The sequence below is a fragment of the Perna viridis genome, chromosome 2, assembly GCF_037379345.1.
Source record: "Perna viridis isolate PV_CMFRI_1.1 ecotype Kerala chromosome 2, ASM3737934v1, whole genome shotgun sequence".
Taxonomy (NCBI): domain Eukaryota; kingdom Metazoa; phylum Mollusca; class Bivalvia; order Mytilida; family Mytilidae; genus Perna; species Perna viridis.
This window is the reverse complement of record NC_142446.1, coordinates 14,481,498-14,504,961: the sequence shown is the minus strand read 5'-3', so window position 1 is coordinate 14,504,961 and position 23,464 is coordinate 14,481,498. Positions and strand designations below refer to the sequence as shown.

The window sequence follows — 23,464 nt, the reverse complement described above, 5'->3', positions numbered from 1 at the left end:
TATTCCAATACATAATCAAAAATGCATTTTGGTCTTTTGTAGTCTATAGTTAAAGTAAAAAGTTGCAAGAAATTCGCATAGAAATATAAAATGAAATACAGCTAGATACACCCGTAGAGGTAGAACCCTGCATGACAGACGGGGCAAATATGGACACACAATTCAAGCTGAATACATGCAGCTTTGAATTTTTAATTAGTGTAAAGATATCACTGAATATTGTCCAACATTGGAACTATCCTGTAGGAAATCGATCTCCAAATAATATTCATGAGATGGAGGGGCGTTCGACCAACCCGACTTAGATGATATAAACTGTGAAGCTACCTACATGTATATACATATTTTAATAGTGCATAGCCTGAGATAACTTCCGCGCACCCCACTAATTAACCAAAACATGATTTTCAGGAACCCTTATACCTTTCATAGACAAATCATTTTATCGCCAAAAAATAAACTGAAGTATTTTTGTATTTTGTGGGCACTTTTGTACATCTTAGAGGCAAAAATCCAATGTTTTTGGTTTTTTTTTATTCTTCTAACCTCTATTTTCTTCAAATCGAAGTACATTTTGTCAGACAGCCAAATATATTAGCTTTCCATTGGTACCAAAAAGTTGCAGTTAAAAAAATACGTACAAACTACCCCATCGAGAAATCGCTTAAATTGACACATTTTTTTCAATGTTAAAACCCCTAAAGTAATTACACTTCAATAAAAATGGCTTATTTAGTATTTTTTATTTAGTACTATCATAATTAATACTTCTGGGGTTCTTTTGATGACTTGTGTCGATTTTCAAAGTCAGAATTGATCAAAAATTGCAAAGAATGGGATTTTCGATTTTTTGGACTATATATAACCAACCTTCTATGTATTTCTTACACCAAAGTCCCTCTCAGTTGTTAAGTGTTTTTATATCGAAATAAAGATACTGAAAGCAACCCATATCTTTCTAAAATAATTTTTTAAGATGGAAACGATTGTCAACCATACAGAAAGGAACGCGCTCTGAAAGAACGAGCTTTTAACAAAATTGCAGTTCGTTCCCAACTAGTTCGTTGACCAATTCAAGCATTTTAACGAACTTGCATGAATATTTATCGAATTATACTGCTTTTTAAGACTGTTTCAACATACAGATAAAAAGAACACGCCAATAAATCAAAGTACTCATGTACTGAATCAATTTATATCCATTGTTTAAATTTTACGCCTCAAATAATCGTCAGATTGTAAAAATATGGGATAACAGGAAAGTACAGGGGTCGAATTCAAACGTATCTAAACACAACATTACTGTTTTAAATGATTAATATTGAACTCTGATATATTTTTTTGAATACACCATTCTGATTACAAAGGACATTACAAATAAAACACACACACACACACACACACACACACAAATTGATGATGCATGGCAGCAGTGCACCGATTTCGCGATGAAACAGGAAGCAGTTAATTAAGCGGGGATATGGGGCCCATATGCACTCAGAACCTCTGGGTTATTTGACGCTAAAACCTGCTTTCTAGTTACCGGCATGTGTTTGCTGACACTTAAATCTACGTAAATACAAAGTTCTTTTTGGTGGAATATTTGAAAAATATGGAAATTTATAACAAAATGTTCTGGGTTAATATATTTCCTTAAGGTTTAATAGAGTTTGGAATTTGTCTCACCACAAAAGAAGTGACTGAGAATAAACTGTTAGTCAATAGATATTCTATAGCTTTCACAACCTTGTTATGAACTACGCTGGTGTCTAGTTTGTAAAAATATGGCAGGTGATATCGATTCGAGATGGTGAGCATAACGGTATCTCGTTACAGCTTAGTAAGAACTGGTTAAAAGTTGAGTTTTATCATTGCATCAAAACGGGACTACAAGACCATCAGTTTTAAAACATTTTAAACAAAACGCCAAGTTAACTACATATAAAATTGAAATCAAGGAAGCCGGGATTCGAACGACGACTAAGAAACATCAATGAGGGACAATAAATAAAATATCCGCTTCCAAAAGCTTTACAGGATTATTTTTTTTCTTTTCTGATTTCTAAATAAATATTGATCCGGTTTTCCCATTTCCAACAAAAACCGTGTCACCACTCTCCTTCTCAGGTGACTTTATCGCATCACAATGTAAGTAGGAATGTAAGCCTTAGGTTATTTGATGCATAAACGTTAACCTTGAGTCTGATGCAAAATGCTTCTCCCCCGTACATTCTGACAGGATTCCAAGTGTATTGTCATGCTATACACTGATAGAAACTTTTGTATTACAAATGTATTGATGAAAAAAACACCTAAATCAAGAAGTTTTTTTTCTCAAATTTTAATTCAATTTACTTATTTTATTAACAATAATACTGAATGATTCCATGCTTTAAACCATTTCTAAGAGTAATTTATAATATAAAGATATAGGGCACATATAAAGGACATTAACTTTTTTGTAATTTTAAAAGATAGGAAAAGGTTTTTTAATGAGAATATGCATCGCACCCATCTCCATAGCCGATAAATATTGACAGTTCCTTTTTTTCTCCCAGTCACATTCTCATTTTCCTTCAGTTTTATTTGTGTTTGTTTTTGTTTGTTTTTGTTTGGTTTTTTTATCTTGTGATTTTCCCCCACCCAAACGAAGTACTTACTTATTTCTTATTTATATAAATCGATTGAGCATCAATATTCGACAGAATATTATTACGGTAATTAAAGATCATTTTACTTCTTATCGGAAGTAAGGAATCACGGTATTCATCCTGGATTAAGAACCACCACTTTGAATGGGAAAGCGTGTAGAATTATTTGCAGTCGATGAAATGCACACGGCGAGTTAAGGACGGGTTCCCATATAACAAGTTTTCTCTCGAAGTGGGCAGGGTGCTGTAAATCTCACAAGAATCGTCCAACCTGATAATTTGTATAGGAAATATATCTATTTATTTGCAATAGATTGATACGAAGTTTGAAAAAATCCTCTGACATAATGAACCGGTATATCTAAAAGGGGTCCAACGGTCTTCAATGTTCCACCTGTCAATTGATATGCACTGAATCTACTTGCGTAACAATATCTTCGTATTGCATATATTATATGAATTGCATCCAAGTAAAATTCACGGAAATGTTGATGAAGGGTTGGCTAGGAATATTTCTATGGATCAAGGGCACGTTTCCAAGAAATATGTCGTTCAGTTATTATATGATTATGTAAATCTTGCAAATTCAAGTTTGTTTTCCGTTTTCATCACCCACATGCACCACTAATTAAATCTTATCCATTAAATATGGTCACTATATAGTTTTATCAGCCTTCAGTCAATTAACACCCAATAATTAAAAGACACACTTAGACAGTAATATATATTGTAACAAGAGGCAAACATACACAGTTTTATCCGAATATACAATACTAATTTATATACATGTACATGTAGATATATCATGACTGATTCACTGAAATAATTTAATTGAAGAATTTACAAAACAAAATGTTTTCTCGAAGTTTTTAAAAAAAAAATTTGAGTCTCTTCGAGGCTTAGCAACTAAGAAAGTCTGCAGACTCAGAACTAGACTAATATCGAAAATGGTAGATAACGAGGTATAGACAGAAAAAACAGCAAAATAATCATTTTGTAAGAATAAATAAATAGGCGGTGAATCGAAAGTTCTTCGGTTCTCTCTCGGGAATATCATTTCTAAAATCATTGCAATACATTCAAATTTTTGAATTTCTGATGTCAACCAAAAAGCCATTTGTTCTTCATAACCTTTTTGATTTGATAATATTGAGAACTTTCCTCTTTTATCATATTATGTATCTACTTAATTTATCGGTTTGATACAGTATAATAAGGTCAAAGGGATGTTTGCTGGTTGCGGTACCTACTACTGAATTTAGAATTATGCAGAATCACTTTCCTATTAACTTATAACGACCGTTTTTTATTGGTCAGTTTGATTATGACACCAATGAAAAAAGTATCAGCTTACTTATCAAAAAGTATCGGCTTACCTTTCAAAAGTAAGCCAATACTTTTGAAAAGTAAGCCGATACTTTTCAAAAGTAAGCCGATAGAAAAAAGTAAGCCGATAGAAAAATCCCTATTATGACACGAACCGCCACTTAATCAACATCTACTCAGTTTGAACCTTGCTAGAACTGTTTATTTTTAAAATATTTAATACGGAAAGTATGAAGGGTAAGTATAAAAATAAACATCACACCTACTTTAATTACAAACATTTATGAGATCTACATAGCACACCTGTTTTTACAGATTCGGGTTTTATCCTCTCTCGAGAGTATCTAATTTCACATCTCACAAAATGAAAGCAGGTGTACTATGTCACCAAAACTGACGTTTAGATGGATTGATTTACACGTTCACAATTATAAATGCTAAACTTAAAGCTTACGTGTTGTGCTAGCGCACACCATCCTCCAACTCCCCAAAAGTACAATTCAGTTTGGTGCAACACATAAACAGATTTCGACATGACAGTCAATCTCATATTGCATATAACTGACAAATGGACAAGAAGAAGTATGGAAATATTATGCAAGACAAATGATCCATTCTGCTCAAGTGAGAAGTTTCAAGTTTTGTGTTCTTATTAGTGTTTTATCAATTACTTAATAAATTACAAGGATTTTATATGTTGGATCAAAGTTATTCCAACTAGTCTACATAAAAAATAATAATGACAATACACAGTTGTAGAAAGTGTAAATGGCTAATATAATAATAAAGAACAATGCGAATTTATGTCGAGCGTTTTCTTGGTATCGTACAGAGAACATATACCGCGTTCCTTTTTTATATGTTTTATCTAGCAATTATAAACCCTTAATGATAAAAGTTAAAATAAATCTCCACATATCTTAGGCGATTTACATTTCACAACTGATTCGTTTTGCCAATATTTGTAATTAAGTGTCATGTAGATTTTTGTAATGAATGCAATTAATTCCTCACAGAAAAGCTTTGCACCAGGGGTTTCGATATCACAAGCTTCTAGAAAACATTAACTAAAATGTTCCACCGTTACGAAACTTTTACAAAAAACATAATAGCACTTACAGGTTCTTAAAAATAGTATAACTGTTCATCCAGTTTGTTTTTTTTTTCACCGAAATATATTCTATAAAGCACATCCTTTCAAACAAAATCCGATGGATTTATCGACAGTCTACTGGAATTGTAGAGACCGATTATTTCTAATGCTGGTAGTTTATACGGTATTTCATTCTTCAATATGTTCTGAAGTAGTTTTCAGTAATTGCAAGAGTTCTTTAAGTGGATATCTCACTTTTATCTGTATGGTATATGTTGAGGTATTCAATGGAGATAATTGGAAATTTAATGGTGGTTGTGTTTGTTGCTTCAGTTCACTTTTGACCTAACAAAAACAAGGGCTTTAACCCCATGGCAGATCTCATGGTCTCAGTATCGTATTAATTTTTTCATAGACTTCTATAGTGAAGTGCATATTTTTAGGATTTTTTTTAAAAATATGTAAATTGATTCAATAAAACTTTCACTTATGTAGCATTTCTAAGGACATGTGAAAAAATAATTTCCCGCAAAGAAAATAGGGTGAGTCCACGAAGATCGGACAGAAAAGTAGTCTCGAACTATAAATAGCCATTTTCCCTACTTTCACTTTCGTTTTGCACTCACCAAACCAACCTTTTCAGTGGAACATTTTTATGATATTATGTTAGATTTTCTTTTGAAAAAGTTCTTCATCTTACAGTGTGATGTTTGCTCTATTTTATAAGTCATTGTTCATATCTTTTGACAAAATATTAGTTTGTAGAGAGGCAAAAAGAAAATGCACTATATTTTTATAGCATCCTTGTTTTGACGTACACCTGCTCAGGGATATGCAATACGATACTGGTACCTCATGCGCCTGTCTACAGTCAAAAGATGTTGGCCATCAATGTGTCTTTGTGTCATTTTATTACTATTTTATTACTTTTTCAGTTTGGTTTGAAATAATTTTAATCGTCTTGTTACCGTTGATTTTATTACATTTGTTGTCCACACTGAAAACGTCTTATATGATATGTCATTTTTCCAATGTAGTTGCCATTCAGACTGACATTAAACTAGCATATTTTTAAAAATCTGTATAATAGCATATATGATATCCCAAACGATTACACACGCGGACCCAAAGAAAGGCGTGCCATACCCTGCTAAAAATATATTCGTTGATTTTAAATGAATTCTACCCCAAGAATATTCCTACCTAGCTTATCTTGTTATTTAATTCACAAACTCAATTATTATGAAAACTACATATTCAAAATAACATTTTAATTTTTAAATTCAAATTTTAATATTTTAATGGTGCATCAACCAAGACTTTAATATCAACTCCAAAAGCTTCGTCCGAGGACTGATATTGGTCGACGTTTGCAACTACGGTCAGTATGGAAAATTCTTTGAAAAACCTTGCCTTTCACATATGTCAACATGATTGTAGACAACTATACACGTGTCATCATTATAGTAGACAACTTTATACGTGTCAACATTATAGTAGACAACTGTACAGAAGTCAACATTATAGTAGACAACTTTATACGTGTCAACAGTATAGTAGACAACTGTACACGTGTCAACATTATAGTAGACAATTGTTTCAATATATTTAACCTAAGTAATATTTTAGCATTGTTTTAAATCAACAGATTCGCTCAAAATTTCCCACGACTTAGTACGCGGACCAATACGGACCGGAAAATACATGTTATTGTGAATTATTAGTCCGAATTTACCACATTGCTTAACATACACATAAGAACAAACTAAAAATACTTCTGTTACTTAAATCTTTTGTACAAGGTATAAACACATTTCTCTGTAAGGCCTATATTTCATTTCAATTTTAATTTAGTTTCGCAAAACTCATTTTAAAAATACTATCTTCAACTGCAAATAGAAAAAGGCTCCACGATAGGCAGCAACAGATTAAGACTCATCTACATGTATAAGCTGGGAAAATATATACCTGTAACCTCTTTTTTTCATTCCTTTGCTGATCAGTACAAGATAGTTTACCAATAAAAGACTAATATAACCAGCATTATAAAGATGAGTGAATAATAGAAAGTACATATAGATAACACATTATACAAGGAACAAAGATGAGAACACAAATTCACAAACAAATAAAACTACTCGTACAACCGTAAGGTAAAATTATGAACCAATTACTGGCTATCCAATTGTTTAACATGTGTGTCTTCTCAATAGGAATGGTTTGTTTAAGAACCTGCTAAAACGTCAATAAACATGGTATAAATCGGGACAAACAACGGCCTGAATAACAACATATCATTCTGTAAGTTTACCATATCTATAGCAATATTAGTAGAAAAAAAATATTTAATAATTTATATAATAATTTCTCAATAGTTGAAAAAAATCATATATTGTAATAATATCAATACAGAATTGTAGGTCTAGTATGGTTTATTCAGAAAAAAAAAAATCATTCTCTAAACTAGGACCCACTAATACAAACGTGTAAATCTGATAAATAAGAATATCGGCAGTTCTGAATTCGACCGCCGAGACAAGTTAAGTACAACATAGGCGAAAGGGCTACAAAACACACATATTGTTCTTCAAACTTCAAAAATACATTACATAAATGCAACTGTCACCAATATTAAGACAATATTAAAGATATCCAAACAATTTTAGTCAAGTTATATAGATCTTTCGGCGGTTTTTAGCACAAAACCAAGTCAACACAAACAATGAAAGAAACAACAATAATAAAAACATTGTGTTTAAAAGTTAAAGTTATTTTATGGATTGCACCAGTCACTGTTTTAGTTCATTATTCCTAAATGGTTAGGGGTGATAACCCCCCCCCCCCCCAAATACCTATCTCAACATTCTTTAGTAAGAAACCTCGAGTTATCCAGATCCAAGTACATTTACCGGTAATCAAGATTTTGTGTGGAATCCAGATTTTTAGTTTTTTTTTTTGGTACTTAATTCCTTAACAGTTAATCACACACACACTTCTACCCTGACTTTTGTGGTATTGAATTTAAACTTGAGGAATTTCATAAAGATTCATACGCTCAAGTTATTATACAGAAACCAAATTTCTGCGTACGACGTCGACAACATTATACGACCGCAAACAAAAAGATGCGATATAGGAGTTATTATGTAATCCATCAAATCCGACTTACAATTGATCATTTTATACATGAAACTAGATTTATTTCCTTATTTGCTTGCCCGTGTTATATACTGCAGTTGAATTTATATTAGCGTAAAACATTAATCCACATTAGATGATAAATATTAAATAGGCAATAGTTATACCTTTGTATTTGTAAACCAATGATAATGAAAAGCTCTGGTGGATGACACTCGACTATCATTAATTTTCCGTAATGGCTTCGTATTGGACATTACTGCAATTACTTACCCTGTTTGCTGCATCGTAAATCACACAATGCATGTATAGGACCATTCCTGTACTTACATCCACAGTGGATAATGATACAGTTTAGTGTACAATACAAGAAGTATTGTACTCACCAAAATTGTACTGAAAACCCAATACGAGTTTAACCGTTTTCAGTAAAACAAAATCTTGCACAACACAGTTTGCTGTATAACACACGAAAAAATACTTAAATTCATTTTGCTGATAAAAATTCTGCGACGTCATGCAAGTATTGTCATCATAGAAAGTGTTGAAAGGATAGGTTTTAACCCTTTAAACTCATCAAAACCTTCATTATGCGGTATAAAACCTTGTAACAGGAATTAACAAGAATCAAAGGATTTTCACTCAAATAAGCACATAAGCCAGGTAAGTGCTTGTTTTGGTCCTTAATTCTACATTGGCTCAAGTAACAGCCCCTTAAATCAATCAAATATCTAGAGTACCAAAAAAAAGACAACAAACAGAATCGAGCAACATGAAACCTACTTCAAGCGGAGACAATCTCAATTACTCTGAAATGGTTGACATATGACAATGCTCGCTACATTAATTAGTGCCAATCGGGATGAATATTTCGTGACTTACTTGTGATTGGTTGTTGGGCATATATATAACACATTTGTACCCTAGGGCTAAACACATGTGAGCAAGTCCAATGCCAGTATTTCCTGCGGTTCCTTCAACAATTGTTCCACCATGTTTAATGAGCCCTTAAAATAAAAGCATAATATAACTCTAATCCTGTTTATCGAGTCAGTTACTTTTATTCTAGAACACTTTATTCACTAATAGGTTAGTAATTATAACTGTTTAAAAAATGTACTATACTATTGATTAGTTCTTATAATCAATTAACACATAGCGCTAAATCCACTTGTGGAAGAGGCTACAATATTTTTGTGCTTGCTTTCAGTTTGTTTTCCTGCCATTATCTTCGTCCTTCGACGTTTGAGTAAATGTATTTATTCCAGTTTTTTTCATTCAATACCAAAAACAATCTAACAAAACGTCCTAGGTTAAATTCTATCCCAATCTAAAATTATGGACAGCAAACTCCTGAATGGAATCAACATACTTACTCCTTAGCTATACGTGCAGAGATATCAGTGATTAAAATCTTTATCATTACGTACACTAAACGATATATGAAAAGGATGTCATAAGTATTTCACTAAAGAATCTGGGCCAAGATTATAACCACACGTTCAGTGATTGAAGAAAAACACTTCATGCAGTTTCACCAGAAGGTTGACACGGCGCTATTAGGTGAAAATGCAACTTATTGTTTAAAAATTAAACACGTTACCACTTGGACATATATATCTTATTACAATGAGTATTTCAAAAGTACCCGTAACCCAAATGAAGTTCTTACCAATGTCCGTTGTAGGGAAATGTTTACAATTCGAGCCTGCCCTTGGTTAATCTTTCCGCTTTTAGTTGAATATTATCTCTTATTGTCATTTACAGTCTTATGCTGTGTATAATAAGTATTTCGTGTTAAAACCCCTTTCATCCAGGACTACACAACCGGGCAAATATTTAATCGATTCATAAAGTATTTAAATGGCCTAATTACAGCATTGAACAGAATCTGAGGAAAATTACCCAATGTCCTTTACTTAGGTTATAGGTTCAAAAGAAGTAATGAATCTAAATATGAAATTATTCATTATTTAGTACCTATTAGCAAATGAAATTTCTTTTTTTTTGCTAAAATAGAAGCTCTATATTCATTCATTAAAACAAATAATAACAAACAAAAACAAATCTAAACAAAACATATATATAGGCTAAAAACCACTAATTCCACTTTCCATAGGCTTCTATGCTAATTTCACAATATTCAATGGCTTCTCTGGACTTTACCTTAACTTTAACCTGCAGAGGACTATATATCAGCATGATTCTACATATGTCAGCTCACAATCCTCAGAATGGCATGTGGGGTTAGCAGACTTGCAGTGCAGTACTGGTCACCGGAAGTGAAGGGTCTATAAATAGCATGGGAAATCCCAGTGTTTTCACAAGATAGGGGTATATTTAAAAATCATTATGGAGATTAGGCTTCACATCACAAGAAGCAAAATGCACCTATAAAATGTACAGAATTGTTTTTCCTTTCAGAAACTGTTTAAATTTTTTAAATAAGATGAGAACTTTTTTCACAGCACTATGAGGAACAGGGGTAATTTCTGCGTAGGACTATTTTTGCGTACGTTCCAAATGTTCATTGGTTGAATTGGTGGTCTGTAACCTAAAGAGTCACTTTTTGTCTTAGAAAAATTAAATAACTATACAGGTATCTTCCTACACACATACTGAATGCATTTGCAAAGTTTCAGTCAAATGTGACAAGCACTTTTTTATATATTTGATTTTTAAATATAGGGTAACCAAGTTGTGCGAGCAAAAAAGTGACAATATTCTACCATACTTAAATGCATTAAATATTTGCAAAGAACTTTTTCTGACTTTTCAAATAAAAAATATCAATCACAACTTGTTTTTTAACAATATTAATAAAGAAATAGTTTTAAAAGTAATCATTTTCTGAGAAATTGGTCTATTTTTAAAAATTTATTTCTGACATGCCTCCCCCTTTTTCTTGATCACATGTCAAAAATCCTAAATCTTTAAATTTTCACAAAAGGTGATATATTTGGCTTTAAATTTGTAAATACAGTGTTTTCACATTAAAACATGACCAGTAAAGGGCACCTAAAGCAAAAAAAGTACTCAATAATGGATTTTCCATGTTGCCATAGGGGAATGCTGATATGGCCTTAACCGCAGTAATGAAAGTGAGTTTTTCCTCATTTCTAACCTAATTTTTGCTCAAATCTACACAAAACTTGATTTCAAGTGCTTATTACCACCATATTTAGGTAAATATAGCCCTCAAAGTTTAATATTTGATATTTTTACTAAATTTTGTACACTTTTTACAAGATAGGACATAAAAATCAGCCAAAAAGACCAATTTTCCATAATTTGGACCTATAACTTAAAAAAATGCATATTTTGAAGGATTTTTGTAGTGTATTCCTCTCATGGCAAAGTTAACAAGATCTTCAAGTAGTTTAAAGCTATTTCAAGAAACTTTTCATTTAGTCATGGCTTCTTCTTAAGGCTAAAAACCACTAATTCCACTTTCCATAGGCTTCTATGCTAATTTCACAATATTCAATGGCTTCTCTGGACTTTACCTTAACTTTAACCTGCAGAGGACTATATATCAGCATGATTCTACATATGTCAGCTCACAATCCTCAGAATGGCATGTGGGGTTAGCAGACTTGCAGTGCAGTACTGGTCACCGGAAGTGAAGGGTCTATAAATAGCATGGGAAATCCCAGTGTTTTCACAAGATAGGGGTATATTTAAAAATCATTATGGAGATTAGGCTTCACATCACAAGAAGCAAAATGCACCTATAAAATGTACAGAATTGTTTTTCCTTTCAGAAACTGTTTAAATTTTTTAAATAAGATGAGAACTTTTTTCACAGCACTATGAGGAACAGGGGTAATTTCTGCGTAGGACTATTTTTGCGTACGTTCCAAATGTTCATTGGTTGAATTGGTGGTCTGTAACCTAAAGAGTCACTTTTTGTCTTAGAAAAATTAAATAACTATACAGGTATCTTCCTACACACATACTGAATGCATTTGCAAAGTTTCAGTCAAATGTGACAAGCACTTTTTTATATATTTGATTTTTAAATATAGGGTAACCAAGTTGTGCGAGCAAAAAAGTGACAATATTCTACCATACTTAAATGCATTAAATATTTGCAAAGAACTTTTTCTGACTTTTCAAATAAAAAATATCAATCACAACTTGTTTTTTAACAATATTAATAAAGAAATAGTTTTAAAAGTAATCATTTTCTGAGAAATTGGTCTATTTTTAAAAATTTATTTCTGACATGCCTCCCCCTTTTTCTTGATCACATGTCAAAAATCCTAAATCTTTAAATTTTCACAAAAGGTGATATATTTGGCTTTAAATTTGTAAATACAGTGTTTTCACATTAAAACATGACCAGTAAAGGGCACCTAAAGCAAAAAAAGTACTCAATAATGGATTTTCCATGTTGCCATAGGGAAATGCTGATATGGCCTTAACCGCAGTAATGAAAGTGAGTTTTTCCTCATTTCTAACCTAATTTTTGCTCAAATCTACACAAAACTTGATTTCAAGTGCTTATTACCACCATATTTAGGTAAATATAGCCCTCAAAGTTTAATATTTGATATTTTTACTAAATTTTCTACACTTTTTACAAGATAGGACATAAAAATCAGCCAAAAAGACCAATTTTCCATAATTTGGACCTATAACTTAAAAAAATGCATATTTTGAAGGATTTTTGTAGTGTATTCCTCTCATGGCAAAGTTAACAAGATCTTCAAGTAGTTTAAAGCTATTTCAAGAAACTTTTCATTTAGTCATGGCTTCTTCTAAAGAGTCACTTTTTGTCTTAGAAAAATTAAATAACTATACAGGTATCTTCCTACACACATACTGAATGCATTTGCAAAGTTTCAGTCAAATGTGACAAGCACTTTTTTATATATTTGATTTTTAAATATAGGGTAACCAAGTTGTGCGAGCAAAAAAGTGACAATATTCTACCATACTTAAATGCATTAAATATTTGCAAAGAACTTTTTCTGACTTTTCAAATAAAAAATATCAATCACAACTTGTTTTTTAATAATATTAATAAAGAAATAGTTTTAAAAGTAATCATTTTCTGAGAAATTGGTCTATTTTTAAAAATTTATTTCTGACATGCCTCCCCCTTTTTCTTGATCACATGTCAAAAATCCTAAATCTTTAAATTTTCACAAAAGGTGATATATTTGGCTTTAAATTTGTAAATACAGTGTTTTCACATTAAAACATGACCAGTAAAGGGCACCTAAAGCAAAAAAAGTACTCAATAATGGATTTTCCATGTTGCCATAGGGAAATGCTGATATGGCCTTAACCGCAGTAATGAAAGTGAGTTTTTCCTCATTTCTAACCTAATTTTTGCTCAAATCTACACAAAACTTGATTTCAAGTGCTTATTACCACCATATTTAGGTAAATATAGCCCTCAAAGTTTAATATTTGATATTTTTACTAAATTTTCTACACTTTTTACAAGATAGGACATAAAAATCAGCCAAAAAGACCAATTTTCCATAATTTGGACCTATAACTTAAAAAAATGCATATTTTGAAGGATTTTTGTAGTGTATTCCTCTCATGGCAAAGTTAACAAGATCTTCAAGTAGTTTAAAGCTATTTCAAGAAACTTTTCATTTAGTCATGGCTTCTTCTTAAGGCTAAAAACCACTAATTCCACTTTCCATAGGCTTCTATGCTAATTTCACAATATTCAATGGCTTCTCTGGACTTTACCTTAACTTTAACCTGCAGAGGACTATATATCAGCATGATTCTACATATGTCAGCTCACAATCCTCAGAATGGCATGTGGGGTTAGCAGACTTGCAGTGCAGTACTGGTCACCGGAAGTGAAGGGTCTATAAATAGCATGGGAAATCCCAGTGTTTTCACAAGATAGGGGTATATTTAAAAATCATTATGGAGATTAGGCTTCACATCACAAGAAGCAAAATGCACCTATAAAATGTACAGAATTGTTTTTCCTTTCAGAAACTGTTTAAATTTTTTAAATAAGATGAGAACTTTTTTCACAGCACTATGAGGAACAGGGGTAATTTCTGCGTAGGACTATTTTTGCGTACGTTCCAAATGTTCATTGGTTGAATTGGTGGTCTGTAACCTAAAGAGTCACTTTTTGTCTTAGAAAAATTAAATAACTATACAGGTATCTTCCTACACACATACTGAATGCATTTGCAAAGTTTCAGTCAAATGTGACAAGCACTTTTTTATATATTTGATTTTTAAATATAGGGTAACCAAGTTGTGCGAGCAAAAAAGTGACAATATTCTACCATACTTAAATGCATTAAATATTTGCAAAGAACTTTTTCTGACTTTTCAAATAAAAAATATCAATCACAACTTGTTTTTTAACAATATTAATAAAGAAATAGTTTTAAAAGTAATCATTTTCTGAGAAATTGGTCTATTTTTAAAAATTTATTTCTGACATGCCTCCCCCTTTTTCTTGATCACATGTCAAAAATCCTAAATCTTTAAATTTTCACAAAAGGTGATATATTTGGCTTTAAATTTGTAAATACAGTGTTTTCACATTAAAACATGACCAGTAAAGGGCACCTAAAGCAAAAAAAGTACTCAATAATGGATTTTCCATGTTGCCATAGGGGAATGCTGATATGGCCTTAACCGCAGTAATGAAAGTGAGTTTTTCCTCATTTCTAACCTAATTTTTGCTCAAATCTACACAAAACTTGATTTCAAGTGCTTATTACCACCATATTTAGGTAAATATAGCCCTCAAAGTTTAATATTTGATATTTTTACTAAATTTTGTACACTTTTTACAAGATAGGACATAAAAATCAGCCAAAAAGACCAATTTTCCATAATTTGGACCTATAACTTAAAAAAATGCATATTTTGAAGGATTTTTGTAGTGTATTCCTCTCATGGCAAAGTTAACAAGATCTTCAAGTAGTTTAAAGCTATTTCAAGAAACTTTTCATTTAGTCATGGCTTCTTCTTAAGGCTAAAAACCACTAATTCCACTTTCCATAGGCTTCTATGCTAATTTCACAATATTCAATGGCTTCTCTGGACTTTACCTTAACTTTAACCTGCAGAGGACTATATATCAGCATGATTCTACATATGTCAGCTCACAATCCTCAGAATGGCATGTGGGGTTAGCAGACTTGCAGTGCAGTACTGGTCACCGGAAGTGAAGGGTCTATAAATAGCATGGGAAATCCCAGTGTTTTCACAAGATAGGGGTATATTTAAAAATCATTATGGAGATTAGGCTTCACATCACAAGAAGCAAAATGCACCTATAAAATGTACAGAATTGTTTTTCCTTTCAGAAACTGTTTAAATTTTTTAAATAAGATGAGAACTTTTTTCACAGCACTATGAGGAACAGGGGTAATTTCTGCGTAGGACTATTTTTGCGTACGTTCCAAATGTTCATTGGTTGAATTGGTGGTCTGTAACCTAAAGAGTCACTTTTTGTCTTAGAAAAATTAAATAACTATACAGGTATCTTCCTACACACATACTGAATGCATTTGCAAAGTTTCAGTCAAATGTGACAAGCACTTTTTTATATATTTGATTTTTAAATATAGGGTAACCAAGTTGTGCGAGCAAAAAAGTGACAATATTCTACCATACTTAAATGCATTAAATATTTGCAAAGAACTTTTTCTGACTTTTCAAATAAAAAATATCAATCACAACTTGTTTTTTAACAATATTAATAAAGAAATAGTTTTAAAAGTAATCATTTTCTGAGAAATTGGTCTATTTTTAAAAATTTATTTCTGACATGCCTCCCCCTTTTTCTTGATCACATGTCAAAAATCCTAAATCTTTAAATTTTCACAAAAGGTGATATATTTGGCTTTAAATTTGTAAATACAGTGTTTTCACATTAAAACATGACCAGTAAAGGGCACCTAAAGCAAAAAAAGTACTCAATAATGGATTTTCCATGTTGCCATAGGGAAATGCTGATATGGCCTTAACCGCAGTAATGAAAGTGAGTTTTTCCTCATTTCTAACCTAATTTTTGCTCAAATCTACACAAAACTTGATTTCAAGTGCTTATTACCACCATATTTAGGTAAATATAGCCCTCAAAGTTTAATATTTGATATTTTTACTAAATTTTCTACACTTTTTACAAGATAGGACATAAAAATCAGCCAAAAAGACCAATTTTCCATAATTTGGACCTATAACTTAAAAAAATGCATATTTTGAAGGATTTTTGTAGTGTATTCCTCTCATGGCAAAGTTAACAAGATCTTCAAGTAGTTTAAAGCTATTTCAAGAAACTTTTCATTTAGTCATGGCTTCTTCTTAAGGCTAAAAACCACTAATTCCACTTTCCATAGGCTTCTATGCTAATTTCACAATATTCAATGGCTTCTCTGGACTTTACCTTAACTTTAACCTGCAGAGGACTATATATCAGCATGATTCTACATATGTCAGCTCACAATCCTCAGAATGGCATGTGGGGTTAGCAGACTTGCAGTGCAGTACTGGTCACCGGAAGTGAAGGGTCTATAAATAGCATGGGAAATCCCAGTGTTTTCACAAGATAGGGGTATATTTAAAAATCATTATGGAGATTAGGCTTCACATCACAAGAAGCAAAATGCACCTATAAAATGTACAGAATTGTTTTTCCTTTCAGAAACTGTTTAAATTTTTTAAATAAGATGAGAACTTTTTTCACAGCACTATGAGGAACAGGGGTAATTTCTGCGTAGGACTATTTTTGCGTACGTTCCAAATGTTCATTGGTTGAATTGGTGGTCTGTAACCTAAAGAGTCACTTTTTGTCTTAGAAAAATTAAATAACTATACAGGTATCTTCCTACACACATACTGAATGCATTTGCAAAGTTTCAGTCAAATGTGACAAGCACTTTTTTATATATTTGATTTTTAAATATAGGGTAACCAAGTTGTGCGAGCAAAAAAGTGACAATATTCTACCATACTTAAATGCATTAAATATTTGCAAAGAACTTTTTCTGACTTTTCAAATAAAAAATATCAATCACAACTTGTTTTTTAACAATATTAATAAAGAAATAGTTTTAAAAGTAATCATTTTCTGAGAAATTGGTCTATTTTTAAAAATTTATTTCTGACATGCCTCCCCCTTTTTCTTGATCACATGTCAAAAATCCTAAATCTTTAAATTTTCACAAAAGGTGATATATTTGGCTTTAAATTTGTAAATACAGTGTTTTCACATTAAAACATGACCAGTAAAGGGCACCTAAAGCAAAAAAAGTACTCAATAATGGATTTTCCATGTTGCCATAGGGAAATGCTGATATGGCCTTAACCGCAGTAATGAAAGTGAGTTTTTCCTCATTTCTAACCTAATTTTTGCTCAAATCTACACAAAACTTGATTTCAAGTGCTTATTACCACCATATTTAGGTAAATATAGCCCTCAAAGTTTAATATTTGATATTTTTACTAAATTTTCTACACTTTTTACAAGATAGGACATAAAAATCAGCCAAAAAGACCAATTTTCCATAATTTGGACCTATAACTTAAAAAAATGCATATTTTGAAGGATTTTTGTAGTGTATTCCTCTCATGGCAAAGTTAACAAGATCTTCAAGTAGTTTAAAGCTATTTCAAGAAACTTTTCATTTAGTCATGGCTTCTTCTAAAGAGTCACTTTTTGTCTTAGAAAAATTAAATAACTATACAGGTATCTTCCTACACACATACTGAATGCATTTGCAAAGTTTCAGTCAAATGTGACAAGCACTTTTTTATATATTTGATTTTTAAATATAGGGTAACCAAGTTGTGCGAGCAAAAAAGTGACAATATTCTACCATACTTAAATGCATTAAATATTTGCAAAGAACTTTTTCTGACTTTTCAAATAAAAAATATCAATCACAACTTGTTTTTTAACAATATTAATAAAGAAATAGTTTTAAAAGTAATCATTTTCTGAGAAATTGGTCTATTTTTAAAAATTTATTTCTGACATGCCTCCCCCTTTTTCTTGATCACATGTCAAAAATCCTAAATCTTTAAATTTTCACAAAAGGTGATATATTTGGCTTTAAATTTGTAAATACAGTGTTTTCACATTAAAACATGACCAGTAAAGGGCACCTAAAGCAAAAAAAGTACTCAATAATGGATTTTCCATGTTGCCATAGGGAAATGCTGATATGGCCTTAACCGCAGTAATGAAAGTGAGTTTTTCCTCATTTCTAACCTAATTTTTGCTCAAATCTACACAAAACTTGATTTCAAGTGCTTATTACCACCATATTTAGGTAAATATAGCCCTCAAAGTTTAATATTTGATATTTTTACTAAATTTTCTACACTTTTTACAAGATAGGACATAAAAATCAGCCAAAAAGACCAATTTTCCATAATTTGGACCTATAACTTAAAAAAATGCATATTTTGAAGGATTTTTGTAGTGTATTCCTCTCATGGCAAAGTTAACAAGATCTTCAAGTAGTTTAAAGCTATTTCAAGAAACTTTTCATTTAGTCATGGCTTCTTCTTAAGGCTAAAAACCACTAATTCCACTTTCCATAGGCTTCTATGCTAATTTCACAATATTCAATGGCTTCTCTGGACTTTACCTTAACTTTAACCTGCAGAGGACTATATATCAGCATGATTCTACATATGTCAGCTCACAATCCTCAGAATGGCATGTGGGGTTAGCAGACTTGCAGTGCAGTACTGGTCACCGGAAGTGAAGGGTCTATAAATAGCATGGGAAATCCCAGTGTTTTCACAAGATAGGGGTATATTTAAAAATCATTATGGAGATTAGGCTTCACATCACAAGAAGCAAAATGCACCTATAAAATGTACAGAATTGTTTTTCCTTTCAGAAACTGTTTAAATTTTTTAAATAAGATGAGAACTTTTTTCACAGCACTATGAGGAACAGGGGTAATTTCTGCGTAGGACTATTTTTGCGTACGTTCCAAATGTTCATTGGTTGAATTGGTGGTCTGTAACCTAAAGAGTCACTTTTTGTCTTAGAAAAATTAAATAACTATACAGGTATCTTCCTACACACATACTGAATGCATTTGCAAAGTTTCAGTCAAATGTGACAAGCACTTTTTTATATATTTGATTTTTAAATATAGGGTAACCAAGTTGTGCGAGCAAAAAAGTGACAATATTCTACCATACTTAAATGCATTAAATATTTGCAAAGAACTTTTTCTGACTTTTCAAATAAAAAATATCAATCACAACTTGTTTTTTAACAATATTAATAAAGAAATAGTTTTAAAAGTAATCATTTTCTGAGAAATTGGTCTATTTTTAAAAATTTATTTCTGACATGCCTCCCCCTTTTTCTTGATCACATGTCAAAAATCCTAAATCTTTAAATTTTCACAAAAGGTGATATATTTGGCTTTAAATTTGTAAATACAGTGTTTTCACATTAAAACATGACCAGTAAAGGGCACCTAAAGCAAAAAAAGTACTCAATAATGGATTTTCCATGTTGCCATAGGGAAATGCTGATATGGCCTTAACCGCAGTAATGAAAGTGAGTTTTTCCTCATTTCTAACCTAATTTTTGCTCAAATCTACACAAAACTTGATTTCAAGTGCTTATTACCACCATATTTAGGTAAATATAGCCCTCAAAGTTTAATATTTGATATTTTTACTAAATTTTCTACACTTTTTACAAGATAGGACATAAAAATCAGCCAAAAAGACCAATTTTCCATAATTTGGACCTATAACTTAAAAAAATGCATATTTTGAAGGATTTTTGTAGTGTATTCCTCTCATGGCAAAGTTAACAAGATCTTCAAGTAGTTTAAAGCTATTTCAAGAAACTTTTCATTTAGTCATGGCTTCTTCTTAAGGCTAAAAACCACTAATTCCACTTTCCATAGGCTTCTATGCTAATTTCACAATATTCAATGGCTTCTCTGGACTTTACCTTAACTTTAACCTGCAGAGGACTATATATCAGCATGATTCTACATATGTCAGCTCACAATCCTCAGAATGGCATGTGGGGTTAGCAGACTTGCAGTGCAGTACTGGTCACCGGAAGTGAAGGGTCTATAAATAGCATGGGAAATCCCAGTGTTTTCACAAGATAGGGGTATATTTAAAAATCATTATGGAGATTAGGCTTCACATCACAAGAAGCAAAATGCACCTATAAAATGTACAGAATTGTTTTTCCTTTCAGAAACTGTTTAAATTTTTTAAATAAGATGAGAACTTTTTTCACAGCACTATGAGGAACAGGGGTAATTTCTGCGTAGGACTATTTTTGCGTACGTTCCAAATGTTCATTGGTTGAATTGGTGGTCTGTAACCTAAAGAGTCACTTTTTGTCTTAGAAAAATTAAATAACTATACAGGTATCTTCCTACACACATACTGAATGCATTTGCAAAGTTTCAGTCAAATGTGACAAGCACTTTTTTATATATTTGATTTTTAAATATAGGGTAACCAAGTTGTGCGAGCAAAAAAGTGACAATATTCTACCATACTTAAATGCATTAAATATTTGCAAAGAACTTTTTCTGACTTTTCAAATAAAAAATATCAATCACAACTTGTTTTTTAACAATATTAATAAAGAAATAGTTTTAAAAGTAATCATTTTCTGAGAAATTGGTCTATTTTTAAAAATTTATTTCTGACATGCCTCCCCCTTTTTCTTGATCACATGTCAAAAATCCTAAATCTTTAAATTTTCACAAAAGGTGATATATTTGGCTTTAAATTTGTAAATACAGTGTTTTCACATTAAAACATGACCAGTAAAGGGCACCTAAAGCAAAAAAAGTACTCAATAATGGATTTTCCATGTTGCCATAGGGAAATGCTGATATGGCCTTAACCGCAGTAATGAAAGTGAGTTTTTCCTCATTTCTAACCTAATTTTTGCTCAAATCTACACAAAACTTGATTTCAAGTGCTTATTACCACCATATTTAGGTAAATATAGCCCTCAAAGTTTAATATTTGATATTTTTACTAAATTTTCTACACTTTTTACAAGATAGGACATAAAAATCAGCCAAAAAGACCAATTTTCCATAATTTGGACCTATAACTTAAAAAAATGCATATTTTGAAGGATTTTTGTAGTGTATTCCTCTCATGGCAAAGTTAACAAGATCTTCAAGTAGTTTAAAGCTATTTCAAGAAACTTTTCATTTAGTCATGGCTTCTTCTTAAGGCTAAAAACCACTAATTCCACTTTCCATAGGCTTCTATGCTAATTTCACAATATTCAATGGCTTCTCTGGACTTTACCTTAACTTTAACCTGCAGAGGACTATATATCAGCATGATTCTACATATGTCAGCTCACAATCCTCAGAATGGCATGTGGGGTTAGCAGACTTGCAGTGCAGTACTGGTCACCGGAAGTGAAGGGTCTATAAATAGCATGGGAAATCCCAGTGTTTTCACAAGATAGGGGTATATTTAAAAATCATTATGGAGATTAGGCTTCACATCACAAGAAGCAAAATGCACCTATAAAATGTACAGAATTGTTTTTCCTTTCAGAAACTGTTTAAATTTTTTAAATAAGATGAGAACTTTTTTCACAGCACTATGAGGAACAGGGGTAATTTCTGCGTAGGACTATTTTTGCGTACGTTCCAAATGTTCATTGGTTGAATTGGTGGTCTGTAACCTAAAGAGTCACTTTTTGTCTTAGAAAAATTAAATAACTATACAGGTATCTTCCTACACACATACTGAATGCATTTGCAAAGTTTCAGTCAAATGTGACAAGCACTTTTTTATATATTTGATTTTTAAATATAGGGTAACCAAGTTGTGCGAGCAAAAAAGTGACAATATTCTACCATACTTAAATGCATTAAATATTTGCAAAGAACTTTTTCTGACTTTTCAAATAAAAAATATCAATCACAACTTGTTTTTTAACAATATTAATAAAGAAATAGTTTTAAAAGTAATCATTTTCTGAGAAATTGGTCTATTTTTAAAAATTTATTTCTGACATGCCTCCCCCTTTTTCTTGATCACATGTCAAAAATCCTAAATCTTTAAATTTTCACAAAAGGTGATATATTTGGCTTTAAATTTGTAAATACAGTGTTTTCACATTAAAACATGACCAGTAAAGGGCACCTAAAGCAAAAAAAGTACTCAATAATGGATTTTCCATGTTGCCATAGGGAAATGCTGATATGGCCTTAACCGCAGTAATGAAAGTGAGTTTTTCCTCATTTCTAACCTAATTTTTGCTCAAATCTACACAAAACTTGATTTCAAGTGCTTATTACCACCATATTTAGGTAAATATAGCCCTCAAAGTTTAATATTTGATATTTTTACTAAATTTTCTACACTTTTTACAAGATAGGACATAAAAATCAGCCAAAAAGACCAATTTTCCATAATTTGGACCTATAACTTAAAAAAATGCATATTTTGAAGGATTTTTGTAGTGTATTCCTCTCATGGCAAAGTTAACAAGATCTTCAAGTAGTTTAAAGCTATTTCAAGAAACTTTTCATTTAGTCATGGCTTCTTCTAAAGAGTCACTTTTTGTCTTAGAAAAATTAAATAACTATACAGGTATCTTCCTACACACATACTGAATGCATTTGCAAAGTTTCAGTCAAATGTGACAAGCACTTTTTTATATATTTGATTTTTAAATATAGGGTAACCAAGTTGTGCGAGCAAAAAAGTGACAATATTCTACCATACTTAAATGCATTAAATATTTGCAAAGAACTTTTTCTGACTTTTCAAATAAAAAATATCAATCACAACTTGTTTTTTAACAATATTAATAAAGAAATAGTTTTAAAAGTAATCATTTTCTGAGAAATTGGTCTATTTTTAAAAATTTATTTCTGACATGCCTCCCCCTTTTTCTTGATCACATGTCAAAAATCCTAAATCTTTAAATTTTCACAAAAGGTGATATATTTGGCTTTAAATTTGTAAATACAGTGTTTTCACATTAAAACATGACCAGTAAAGGGCACCTAAAGCAAAAAAAGTACTCAATAATGGATTTTCCATGTTGCCATAGGGAAATGCTGATATGGCCTTAACCGCAGTAATGAAAGTGAGTTTTTCCTCATTTCTAACCTAATTTTTGCTCAAATCTACACAAAACTTGATTTCAAGTGCTTATTACCACCATATTTAGGTAAATATAGCCCTCAAAGTTTAATATTTGATATTTTTACTAAATTTTCTACACTTTTTACAAGATAGGACATAAAAATCAGCC

General features: G+C 31.4%; 1 protein-coding gene across 1 annotated transcript in view; it reads right to left on the bottom strand.

Annotated features, from left to right (window-relative positions):
• Positions 1–23,464, bottom strand: part of LOC148623755 (uncharacterized) — a 71,224-nt gene that overhangs the window by 26,658 nt on the left and 21,102 nt on the right. The window contains exon 5 of the mRNA XM_088565831.1: positions 9,091–9,215. Coding sequence (XP_088421957.1) covers positions 9,091–9,215 — 125 coding nt within the window. The remainder of the gene's footprint in view (positions 1–9,090; positions 9,216–23,464) is intronic.